A 12,518-nucleotide genomic window follows, 5' to 3' on the forward strand; every position below is an offset into this window, starting at 1 on the left:
CCCAACACAAACCCTCTTTTTACATCTGCAGTATATTTAATGTTACATTTCGCATTTGTTGCGATTTTATAGCTAACAAGCTAGATAGCTACAGTCAGTGTCTTTCAAAACAATTTCAACATCAGTACGGTACTGTAACTGTTTTGTTTGCTAACTTAAAAGCGAATGTAATTTTAGCTAGCTGGTCTGGTTGTAAACCATGGTTGTAACCGCTGTAGTTTAGCTCATAAATAACTGTTTTACCCTTTCTAGCAATTTTGGTTAAGAATTTACACCTGGTATGTCATGTGATGTTTGTGTGATATTAACTTCAGTAATGATAATTCTTGAATTTAGTGTGGCGATGCGCCTGATTAGTGTCTTTTCAGTATCCGTTAGGCTATAAATGATGGCTTACACCAGCTAAATTGCTGTATTTTTGGGACAACAGCAAAGGGAAATCCTAACGCTAAATAATTAAATGCTTGTGCGATTTGTGATTAATCTGTTGTATAATAGGTTCTACCCCTGTTGAGCCTGTAGCCATTCAGGTTCTAACAAAAAAGACGACTCTGCATTTTGAATGGGTCCTTATAAACATAGTCTGCTTCTAACAATTATGTATTTTTTAATCTCTATATTGTATGAAGTTATGTTCAGTCTACATAAGATACAATAACTGAGCAGGTTTTCTGCTCCACATACCTTTTAGAGAGTATTAGTCATGGTTGTTTCTTAGTTCTTAATACCATTTACCATTTGTTTCTGCTTTTACAGTGCTTCAACTAGTCTCAAACCTTTGTTGCTCTAACATGCCCAACTTAATCCTATTGGCGACGGCCAGTTAAGCCAGCCACGATTTAAATAAATGAGAGCTTTCTCTCTCTATTTCTCCACTCTTTTCCCCATTCGATCTGTCCTTCCTCCCCCAGGTGAAGGAAGACTTAATGACACTCAGGAGGGAGCAGTCATTACCCCCACAAATTACCCTCCCACACAGACACACACACACACACACAGACACACACAAAACCTCCTTTTACATCTACAATATATGTACTGACATGGCAGCACAGATATATTTCTGTGTAAGAGGTTACATTGTGTGTCATATATACAGGCAATGTCAGTTTTATAAAGTATGCCCTTAAGTAAAGTTGACATGACAATGAGTAATCTATAGAGGATATTCTAATATTATTCTGAACTATTGTTCTGTTTGTAACATGATGATAATCTCTCTCCAGGCTGTCAGGTTGTAGAATCACAAAGGAAGGCTGTGCTTCTCTGGTCTCAGCTCTGAAGTCAAACCCCTCACACCTGAAAGAACTGGATCTGAGTAACAATCAGGCAGAGGATTCTGGAGTGAAGAAACTCTCTGCTTTGATGGAGGATCCACAATGTAGACTGGAGACTCTGAGGTGAGTAATAGTCGTTTATTTTTATATTTAATATGACATAGTGATCATTAACATTATAATAATACAACAGAGGTGTTACACTACAACAAGGCACTAAAAACAGCTGCTGTTGTCAATGGGTGAACCTCCACCAGCCCTGAGCTCCCAGCAGGACAAAGTCCCCAACCACCTGGTGACGTCCACTGTTCATTGGTACAATATTCAATGCTTTTCTATAATTTAACCAGCATTAAAATAATGACAATTTTACATTTTATTAGCAATTATTCAGTAATCATCTTGCCACTTGTTCTATGGCATTAAACTTTCAGTTCATGAAAATAACATGATATATAACTAAGGAACGTAATCAGGGAAACTACACAACTCTGTGGTCTCAAGCATGTAGGTTCCCTATTATTTCATACCTTTTAACATACTGTGTCCAAACACAACCATCAACTAAAGTTATCTTCTACATCTGGGTTATTTAGACAATATGTTTTTTGGGGAGAACATGGTCTGAATCCATCAGCTAGTTATTCTTTTTCGGACCATCGGTCCCAGAGTCTGAGGAAGTCAGATAAGGTCTGCCTTTCCATACAGCTCTGAGTGTGAGAGATATACCCTGTTGCTACCCTGAAGAAGACCGCTTGTCTGTAGAAATGTTGGTGTGATATTAAATTATTGCATCTGAGCGTATTAGTGGGGTTTTCTTATCCTTTACAGTGTGAGAGATGTAACTTTAACGTAGTGAATCACTGTTACATAAATGAAAGTGATTGTGTAACAACTGTGTTAAATCATATGTACACATTACTTTCTCACACACACAGTAATATTTGAGTCCTGATTGGTCAATAACCGTATGTATTTGAGAAGACCGATACGATGTTCCAGCCTAGTCTGTATGCTCTGGTTTTAAGTGTTAAATCATAGTGGATGTGTCCATGGAGAAAGACAATTCTGAGCCCATATAACAACATATGGTTTCATTATTTCTCTACTTGAAATATTCTGGGATGTTCGATAATTTCACCTGTGTATTGGGTCACTGTGTAGCTCACTGCTGCCTGTAGGATCAGAAATATTTCAGGTAATGTGTGAGATTGTTGTGTTCAGAGTTTCCAAATATACTGTATGTACTGTAGGCTAATAGGAATTAGATTTGACTAATCAAATACCATAACGGAACATATTTTACTAGATAAGTATGTAGACTTAGTGTAAATATCATTGCAGTCCTACTTTACAGGTTTATCAAACGTTAAAACTTATCTTAATTTAAACCCTCTGTCGTCCACAGATCCACCTCTATTTTTCAGTTTAGTATCGTTCTTGGTGATCCCTTCATCTCACACACACACACACACACACACACACACACACACACACACACTGTTATGGAAATTTTGAATTAAGGTGCATTTGAGAAATGTCTGTCTTTCCATTAGCTGGTATGTCAATCTTTACTTTGATTGTGACACACATGTCTGTATAATATCAGAGGATTATTAGGTATTTGGGCCATGTCCTCCCGCCTAAACAAAGAAGGGTGTCAGTCTTTTGTTCCTCAGGAATGTGGTCCTTGGGAGGAAGTAAGATCAGTTGGATCTTTAGGTTAACACAGTAGTAAAAATTATGGCAGGAAGGATAAGGTGGGGGAAGATAGCATTTGACTTGTGTGATAGAACAAAGGGAATGTGTTTTATTGACATGAGACAGATGGGGAGCATCTTACCACACCCCTTTTCCTCCTTTATATACTGTTGAATTACCTGTATGGAGTTAGAGACTCCTCGGACGATTATGTTTGTAAGCGGTGGACGCGTCTCTCTTATTTGCAAATAAATAATAATAAAACTGTAACAATGTGCCCAGAGAATGTTGTCTCTGTACTTCCTTCTTAAAGAGTTCTGATTGATAAAATTACCATCACAACACACACACACACACAGTATATTTATTAACTGAAAGCATTGATGGTTTTCTATGAAGGGGGTTACATTTGTGTGTCATATATATAGGCAATGTCAGTTTTATAAGTATGCCCTTAATTAATGTTGACATGACAAAGATGTAATATATGGAGGATTTTCTAATGTTATTCTGAACTATTGTTCTGTTTGTGATATCATGATATTCTCTCTCCAGACTGTCAGGTTGTGGAATCACAAAGAAAGGCTGTGCTTCTCTGGTCTCTGCTCTGAAGTCAAACCCCTCACACCTGAAAGAACTGGATCTGAGTAACAATCAGCCAGAGGATTCAGGAGTGATTGAACTCTCTGCTTTTATGAAGGATCCACAATGTAGACTGGAGACTCTGAGGTGAGTAATAGTAGTTTATTTTTATATTTAATATGACATAGTGATCATTAACATTATAATAATATAACAGAGGTGTTACACTACAACAAGGGACTAAAAACAGCTGTTTTAGTGGATGTGTCCATGGAAAAAGACAATTCTGAGCCCATATTACGACATATGGTTTCTTTATTTCTCTATTTGAAAGACTCTGAGACCTTTAATTGTTTCACCTGTGTATTGGGTCACTGTATATTTCACTGCTGCCTGTAGGATCAGAAATATTTCAGGTAATGTGTGAGATTGTTGTGTTCAGAGTATCCAAACATACTGTATGTAGGTTAATAGGAAATATAATTGAGTAATCTAAGGCCGTAACGGAACAGATTGTTCTAGATAAGTTGAGTTACTCTAATAATCATTGCAGTCCTACTTTCCAGGTTTATCAACCATTCAAATGAATCTTGATTTCAACCCTCTGATGTCCACAGATCCCCACATTTGTCTGTTTATTATCTTTCTTGCTACTCCTTTCCTCATTCACAGAAATATATACGCACGCACACACACTTTCCCTTCATATTTATTGACTGAGAACATTGATCATTTACATTCTAGTGTCATGTCTTGGCAATGTCAGTTTAACCAGTACGCCCTTAATAAATGTTGACATGACAATGATGTAATATATAGAGGATATTCAAATGTTATTCTGAACTATTGTTCTGTTTGTGACATGATGATATTCTCTCTCCAGACTGTCAGGTTGTGGAATCACTGAGAAAGGCTGTGCTTCTCTGGTCTCAGCTCTGAAGTCAAACCCCTCACACCTGAAAGAACTGGATCTGAGTAACAATCAGCCAGAGGATTCAGGAGTGAAGAAACTCTCTGCTTTGATGGAGGATCCACAATGTAGACTGGAGACTCTGAGGTGAGTAATAGTAGTTTATTTTTATATTTAATATGACATAGTGATCATTAACATTATAATAATACAACAGAGGTGTTACACTACAACAAGGCACTAAAAACAGCTGGTGTTGTCAATGGGTGAACCTCCACCAGCCCTGAGCTCCCAGCAGGACAAAGTCCCCAACCACCTGGTGAAGTCCACTGTTCATTGGTACAATATTCAATGCTTTTCTATAATTTAACCAGCATGAAAATAATGACAATTTTACATTTTATTAGCAATTATTCAGTAATCATCTTGCCACCTGTTCTATGGCATTAAACATTCAGTTCATGAAAATAACATGATATATAACTAAGGAACGTAATCAGGGAAACTACACAACTCTGTGGTCTCAAGCATGTAGGTTCCCTATTATTTCATACCTTTTAACATACTGTGTCCAAACACAACCATCAACTAAAGTTATCTTCTACATCTGGGTTATTTAGACAATATGTTTTTTGGGGAGAACATGGTCTGAATCCATCAGCTAGTTATTCTTTTTCGGACCATCGGTCCCAGAGTCTGAGGAAGTCAGATGAGGTCTGTCTTTCCATACAGCTCTGAGTGTGAGAGATATACCCTGTTGCTACCCTGAAGAAGACCACTTGTCTGTAGAAATGTTGGTGTGATATTAAATTATTGCATCTGAGCGTATTAGTGGGGTTTTCTTATCCTTTACAGTGTGAGAGATGTAACTTTAACGTAGGGTGAACCTCCACCAGCCCTGAGCTCCCAGCAGGACAAAGTCCCCAACCACCTGGTAATGCCCACTGTTCACTGGTACAATATAAATGTTCACTGCTCTTCTATAATTAAACCAGCCTGAAAATAATCACCATTTTACATTTTATTAGCAATGATTCAATAATCGTTGTGATCATCTGGCCACTTCTTCTATGGCATTAAACATTCAGTTCATGAAAATAACATGATATATACATTCCCCTCCAAAAACATTGGAACGGTAAGGCAAATTCCTTGGTTTTTGTTGTTCACTGAAGACATTTGGGTTTAAGATCAAAAGATGAGTATGAGACAAGTTTCAGCTTTTATTTCCTGCTATTCACATCTAGATGTGTTAAACAACTAAGGAGATACCACCCTTTGTTTGAACCCACCCATTTTTCAAGTGAGCAAAACTATTGGAACATGTGACTGACAGATGTTTCTTGTTGCCCAGGTGTTGCCTTTGTGGAATCTGAGCATTAACAATTACAATATGAATGTACGTTTCATTGGAAGTGCATGTGCCTAGATAATGAGAACAACAGAAACCTCTCTGTTAAGATTCTCTCTGTAACAGAAACCTCTCTGTTTAGATTATCTCTCTGTAGGAATGTTTACGATGGTCATATGGCATGGGGGTTGACTTCTAAAGACATGGTCTTAGTTAGAAACGTCCTTAATGTATAGGCTAGCTGGTAACCAACATTACAGTGAGAAGGTAATGGAACGTTCACCGAATGACATCTGTGCTGCAATTTTCCAATAAACGTGAACGAACTTCTCCCTCGATTTGATACGGGTTCTACATTATTTGACCACTATACGAAACCGCCGATTTCTAACACTTTGGTGCTGTGAGCCGTATGGTTGGAGATTTAGACGAAGCTGGCTGCGCGCACCCGCAACGGAGTCGGTCTTTGTTCCTGTTTCTTGCGAACAGCTGGTTGGTGAGTCTGAAATCCACACCATTTAACGAACAAATCGAGTATTTCAAAAGCACAGGTAGTGATAGGAGACCTAGTTACTCCCTGACTAGGCCACGAATTGCAATCGTGTACAATATCTCTAGGGGTGGATAAATTGGAGAGAAGACCTAGTTACTCCCTGACTGGGCCACGAATTACATTGTGTAACGTGCAAAAATCTCTAGGGGTGGATAAATTGGAGAGAAGACCTAGTTACTCCCTGACTGGGCCACGAATTACATTGTGTAACGTGCAAAAATCTCTAGGGGTGGATAAATTGGAGAGAAGACCTAGTTACTCCCTGACTGGGCCACGAATTACATTGTGTAACGTGCAAAAATCTCTAGGGGTGGATAAATTGGAGATTAGCGCTAAACTGTATTTCGTTGACAATGCGAATTGCTTTAGGCGATTATACAGTGACTTGTACAAGTAAAATATAATGCCATCCAGTTGTACAAATACGACGGGAAGAGGAGTGCAGCCTCTGGCATGACGCGTTCATATTTAATTAGAATGGCGCGAATAGGATACCATCAAGAACGAATCATTAACAACGATGCCTGGACTCGAAATGGACAGAATGAAAATTACGTTTTTCGGCTAAACCAGAGGGATTCCGAGGAAGTTGTATATGGACAGATGGAGAGTGTGGTACAGACGAAGAGAGAAGACAGAGGAAAGTTAAGATGGCCGAGAAAGGACAAAAGTCGAAAGGCGCAAAAGGAGACAATCGAAATGGACGGATTCATTCTGTTTGACCACCTGGCTGACCGACAGTAGTCTCAAGATGGAGTCTCTCTTATGGGATCCTGGAATCATGGACAATACTAGGAACTGACGTGAGCTTTCATAATCATTGATTCAGAGTTCTTAAATGTTTATTTCCTAAAAATGCATCGTACCTAATCATTAAATGAAGCTGGAACTTATCAAGGAAACCTGATCACCTTCCTCGATAATAGCCACGCTTATTTAATTAAATATTACATGTAGTTTGAGAAGCACTTGAATGTTATATAGCATGTTTGACCAGGTTTTAATTAGGTATTCAAGAAATAACCTGTTTTGTTGTGCTTTGTCATGTGTACGTATGTAATTTTGAGTCAAACGTATTTATTGCGTTGATGATAATGTTTAAAACCGTAAGGCCTCAAGGGGGGTCTCACAACAATGTAGGTAGGCCTTAATCAAGGCCCACCACGTGGTACTTGTCTGTTGCTTGCTGAGCTGTTCGCTAGCACAAGTGGGTACGCCTGAAACCTATGATGAATTAGAATTTGGTACAATCATTTTCTAATCTGGTAAAATAGTCTCAAGGTTGTCTTACAAAAAGGTTAACGTATTGTGTTTTCGCTCTCCTTATATATTGTATAAGTGGTAGAATGAAAAATCCACATGGTGATAGTCTAACATTAAGGAGACACGCTGTGTCCCATGAGGACTGAATTTGAATCCAAAATAGTCATAGCCTAAAAAAAGGGTAATACAGTTAAAGCGAGTTTACTCCACACAAAATTAAATGACCTATTTTTAAAATGCTGAATTGAGTTTGGTTAAATAATATAGTTTCTCTTATTAGTATTTACCAACAATAACTGGGATAATGCTTGTTTTTAAAACCAACACCTGATACTTGTTAATGGAGTTCAAATTCTAAAATGGTAAACTGACTAAGGAACAAATAGAGTTTTGATGTAACAGTGTTTAAGGTCTACATTGAGTTTCCTTTGGATTACTTATTGTACCTTGATTTTAGTGACGTCATACATCTGTTTTCTGTCTGGATTGCCATTCTTAAGAGTTTCTTAATTTCCACCCTAATGTTGAGTTGTTGTATGGATCACATTTTTACAAACTGCGAAAATATTAGATGGCTTGGACACTAAATCAAAATCTCCAGTTAACAAAGGATGTTGGCTAAATTGATAGGATAGTCTGAGGACCATAAACAAACATTTGGCCTTTTTAATGCATTACCATAAATGGGTGGAGCTCAGAGTAGCAACCTTTCCCCTTACATCAGAGTAGCCTATTACTAAGGGTTAAATTTGAGTGTTCAGTCTGGTCTCATCTATGGTAATTTTATCAACACAAGCATATTCAGTTTTGAGAAAAGAAAAAAAACATGAAGTGAAAGTTAAATATATTTTCCAATCAATAGCTTTAATGTTGAAAGTTATGATTTTGAAACCAACTGAAGTGAGGGTAGAGACCTAAAGTAATCCCCCATTGTTGATGATAGAACAAAGATAAAGCATAAAAGTTGCGATTTAGGGTTTGGCTGACCGCCACTATTTGGAATAAAAATGTATCTAACTTTGCGAATTCCCTAAAATTTAGGAGGTTAGTCAAGATACTTTGTGTCTGCCATGTGGTAGTTTGGCTGTTGCCTGTAAAAAAGCTACATTTGTATGCTGTAGCTATGCTAATACAATTGCCCTGGTGGTTGCAACAGGTAAACCACTCCACATGGGCTGGGGGTTTTTTCACTCCTACTATATAGTTGCGCAGCTTATCCCTTGGGGGCCAAACAATTTAGTTAAGCATGTGCCAAGAAACTACAGGATATTATAAATGCATGATAGCCAATTTCACAGACCTGTGTGATGGTACTGTGGCAAAGACAAATTTGAGAGCTGTTTAGCTATGTGGTAAAATTTGTTAATGGGTAATATGGTTTATAATTCCTTCGCACAAGCGACCGTGTTGCACATTGATGTCTTTGTATTAGTGAATGTTTGTGTTTTTTAACTGGTTCACTTTGTTTTGATGAATATACAGGATGCAACTCCTTATCGAATGGATTATAGATCCATCCCTACTACCAATTGTCTATTTTTCATGTCTGTCCTGAAAAGATGGCCAGTGTGGGTTCAGGATGGCGCCTCCTGTAGCCTTATTTGTCATTGTTCTGCATTCACTCATGGTGTCATTTTCCATTGACTTAATGAAGTGAAAGCAGGGGGGATGTATGATATGATAATTGATTATGATTGGAAAGAGTTGAGCTTAGGGCTCAAGGCAAATCAAATTGGTATTTATAAGGAGTTTTGTGAAAAAATTAGTTTTTCCTGTTTGCATAGTTATAACGGAGCATTGGCATCTGTTATGTTTTACATTTTCCATTTACAGGATTATTTTTAATTGGTTTATTTGGAAATTGTTTTGTTTGATGTAAGGTCTAACATTTTAATGGTTGAATAGTATAGATCTAACCATTTCTGATTTGGCTAAGCAAAGTCAAGTCTGACAATTTGATTCCACTGCTAGCTGCTATCGGGCATTAATATAGCACAAGGAGTCATAAAACAACCAAGCCAGTTCTGGATGGGAAAGGAACTTTGACATAGACTTTTATGGAAACTTGTCTGAATAGAGTGTACACTCTTATGATGGAACTTCTGAGATCCACAAGTTTCAGGACTGATCTATTGTCTTCATTATTGGGAGTTGACGGAACCATACCCAGTGGATGAAAGTCAGATGGACTGTTGAACCACACTAATCGTTGTTTTGCAGTTATACTTTCAACAGATCAGGACATCACAACCCCTTTTCTGATGATACATCACGTCACTGACTGGACACAGACAACTGAGTGTGTGAGCACCAGCAACATGTTCAAGAAGTTCTTCTACAACCACATTGGTTGAATCTGTTTCGAATTTTCCCGACCACTCACATGGCAGAACGATGCCAGGGTCAGATCACTTGGCTTCACACTCCATTTCTAGTTGAATCATCGACAGCGAGATGAGGAGAATCCACATTAGTCCTGAAGGACTCCACATACTACAGGTCAGAGTACCACGGGCCAGTTGACTGGAAAGACCCTGTTGTGGTGTTATTCTTGATTAAGTGACGTGTTGGAAACTCACTGTTTCATTATACACCTACACTGACTTGTTAGGACAGCCAGGCAATTTGCTGGGTCCACATCACACTGACTGCAATAACTGATTGTGGAACTTTCATCACTGATGCAAGACAAAGAAACTGAAGACAAGAACTGAAGGACACTTGATTGAAAATTAACTTATATCCTTACAATCTAAGATTTTCCTAAATAAACTGATATGGTGATTTCATATGTATGAAGGTTTGTTTCTCGCAAGACAGGTGGGAAACTGTACGATGAAAATCCCAGTATTGGACTTCGGCGTATTTGTGATGATGCTTAATTATCTACATTATGATGGCTATCATGGTTTGTTTGGACAGGATATGCATAAGTCTTTTGTATGATTTTGTCGCATGGATCATGATACGGACAAGGGGGTTTTGATTGTTCAATGGACTTTGGGGGAAATGTTTTAATCATGATGTCATGTTGAGTCTGGTTTTCTGCTGAACACCGTTAACACTGATAATAACCTGTTGATGTCAATGTTTCTTGACATTTATAATCTGAGGTGGGGACAGGATTGATGACTGTCATACATTGAGTTATGTGTCGGAGTGTGGTGTGTCAATTGTCTTGTTTACATTCATTTTCATTTGAGGAACAATAAGACCTGATTGGTCAGATACTCATTTTGTTGTTTCATTTTAGTCATTTGTAACATAAGTGTATGTGCCTTTTCATTTCATTAGGAATTGAATTGTACTTGTAATGTTTTATCAAACATGTAATGTTTTTCTTTAAATGTTTGATAGGGGGGACTGTGGAATCTGAGCATTAACAATTACAATATGAATGTACGTTTCATTGGAAGTGCATGTGCCTAGATAATGAGAACAACAGAAACCTCTCTGTTAAGATTCTCTCTGTAAAAGAAACCTCTCTGTTTAGATTATCTCTCTGTAGGAATGTTTACGATGGCCATATGGCATGGGGGGTTGACTTCTAAAGACATGGTCTTAGTTAGAAACGCCCTTAATGTATAGGCTAGCTGGTAACCAACATTACAGTGAGAAGGTAATGGAACGTTCACCGAATGACATCTGTGCTGCAATTTTCCAATAAACGTGAACAAACTTCTCCCTCGATTTGATACGGGTTCTACATTATTTGACCACTATACGAAACCGCCGATTTCTAACACCTTTTTGGTTGATTGTTCAAACATTACATAGCTCTGGATGATTAGTCAAAGTTTTCATCCTTGGTTTAACCTATAAAGACTGCATTTCTTGTTATAGAGGATAAACCAACATGAAGAACATATAGCTGTCTATGTGAGAAAAGCAAGCCATTGTCAAGCTGAGAAAATAAGGAATATCGACCAGAGCCATTGGACAAACATTGGGCGTAGCAAGAACAACAATCTGGAATGTCATAAAAAAGAAAGAAACTACTGGTGTTCTGAGCAACAGACGTTGGACAGGTCGGCCAAGGAAAACAACAGTAGTTGATGACAGAAATATTGCGAGAGCTGTGAAGAAAACCCCCAAAACATCAGTAAGTGACGTAACCAATGACCTCCACAGTGCAGGGGTGAAGATACTGTTCGAAGAAGTATAGAAATATAGAAGCCACACCACAAGATGCAAACCACTCATCAGCAGTAAGAACCGGAAGGCCAGACTGAAATTTGCAAAGAAGTACAGAGATGAGCTGCAAAAGTTCTGGAACACAATCTTATGGACTGATGAGACCAAGATGAATCTCTACCAAAGTGATGGAAAGATCTAAGTGTGGAGAAAGAAAGGAACTGCTTATGATCTGAAGCATACAAGCTCATCTGTGAAGCATTGTGGACGTAATGTCATGGCTTGGGCGTGCATGGCTGCTTCTGGAACATGCTCATTAATATTTATTGATGATGTAATTGATGATGGTAGCAGCAGAATGAATTCAGAAGTGTTCAGAAAAACTGTCTGCCAATTTACGGAGAAATGCATTGAAACTAATCGGGAGGAAGTTTATCATGCAGCAGGACAATGACCCAAATCACACTGCCAACAAAACAAAGGACTTCATCAGGGGAAAAAAGTGGAAGGTTTTAGACTGGCCAAGTCAATCACCTAACCTTAACCCAATAGAGCATTTCACCTCCTTAAGAGGAGACAGGAGGGAGAAACACCCCGAAACAAACAAGAACTGAAAGAAGCTGTGATAAAAGCCTGGAACAGCATCACAAATGAAGAATGCAACAGTTTGGGGATCTCGATGGGTCGCAGGCTTGAGGCAGTTATTGCAAGCAAGGGGTTATGCGACCAAATATTAAATGTTATTTA

General features: G+C 38.3%; 1 protein-coding gene across 1 annotated transcript in view; it reads left to right on the plus strand.

The window, feature by feature from the left end:
* The window catches only part of LOC105010246 (NACHT, LRR and PYD domains-containing protein 12-like), a gene marked incomplete at its 3' end in the record, with an annotated part of 55,105 nt that overhangs the window by 21,554 nt on the left and 21,033 nt on the right, over positions 1-12,518 (plus strand). Inside the window, exons 8-10 of the mRNA XM_034295440.1 lie at positions 1,227-1,400; positions 3,534-3,707; positions 4,444-4,617. Of these exons, the coding sequence (XP_034151331.1) occupies positions 1,227-1,400; positions 3,534-3,707; positions 4,444-4,617 (522 nt within the window). The remainder of the gene's footprint in view (positions 1-1,226; positions 1,401-3,533; positions 3,708-4,443; positions 4,618-12,518) is intronic.

This window comes from Esox lucius, chromosome 11 (assembly GCF_011004845.1).
Source record: "Esox lucius isolate fEsoLuc1 chromosome 11, fEsoLuc1.pri, whole genome shotgun sequence".
Taxonomy (NCBI): Eukaryota; Metazoa; Chordata; class Actinopteri; order Esociformes; family Esocidae; genus Esox; species Esox lucius.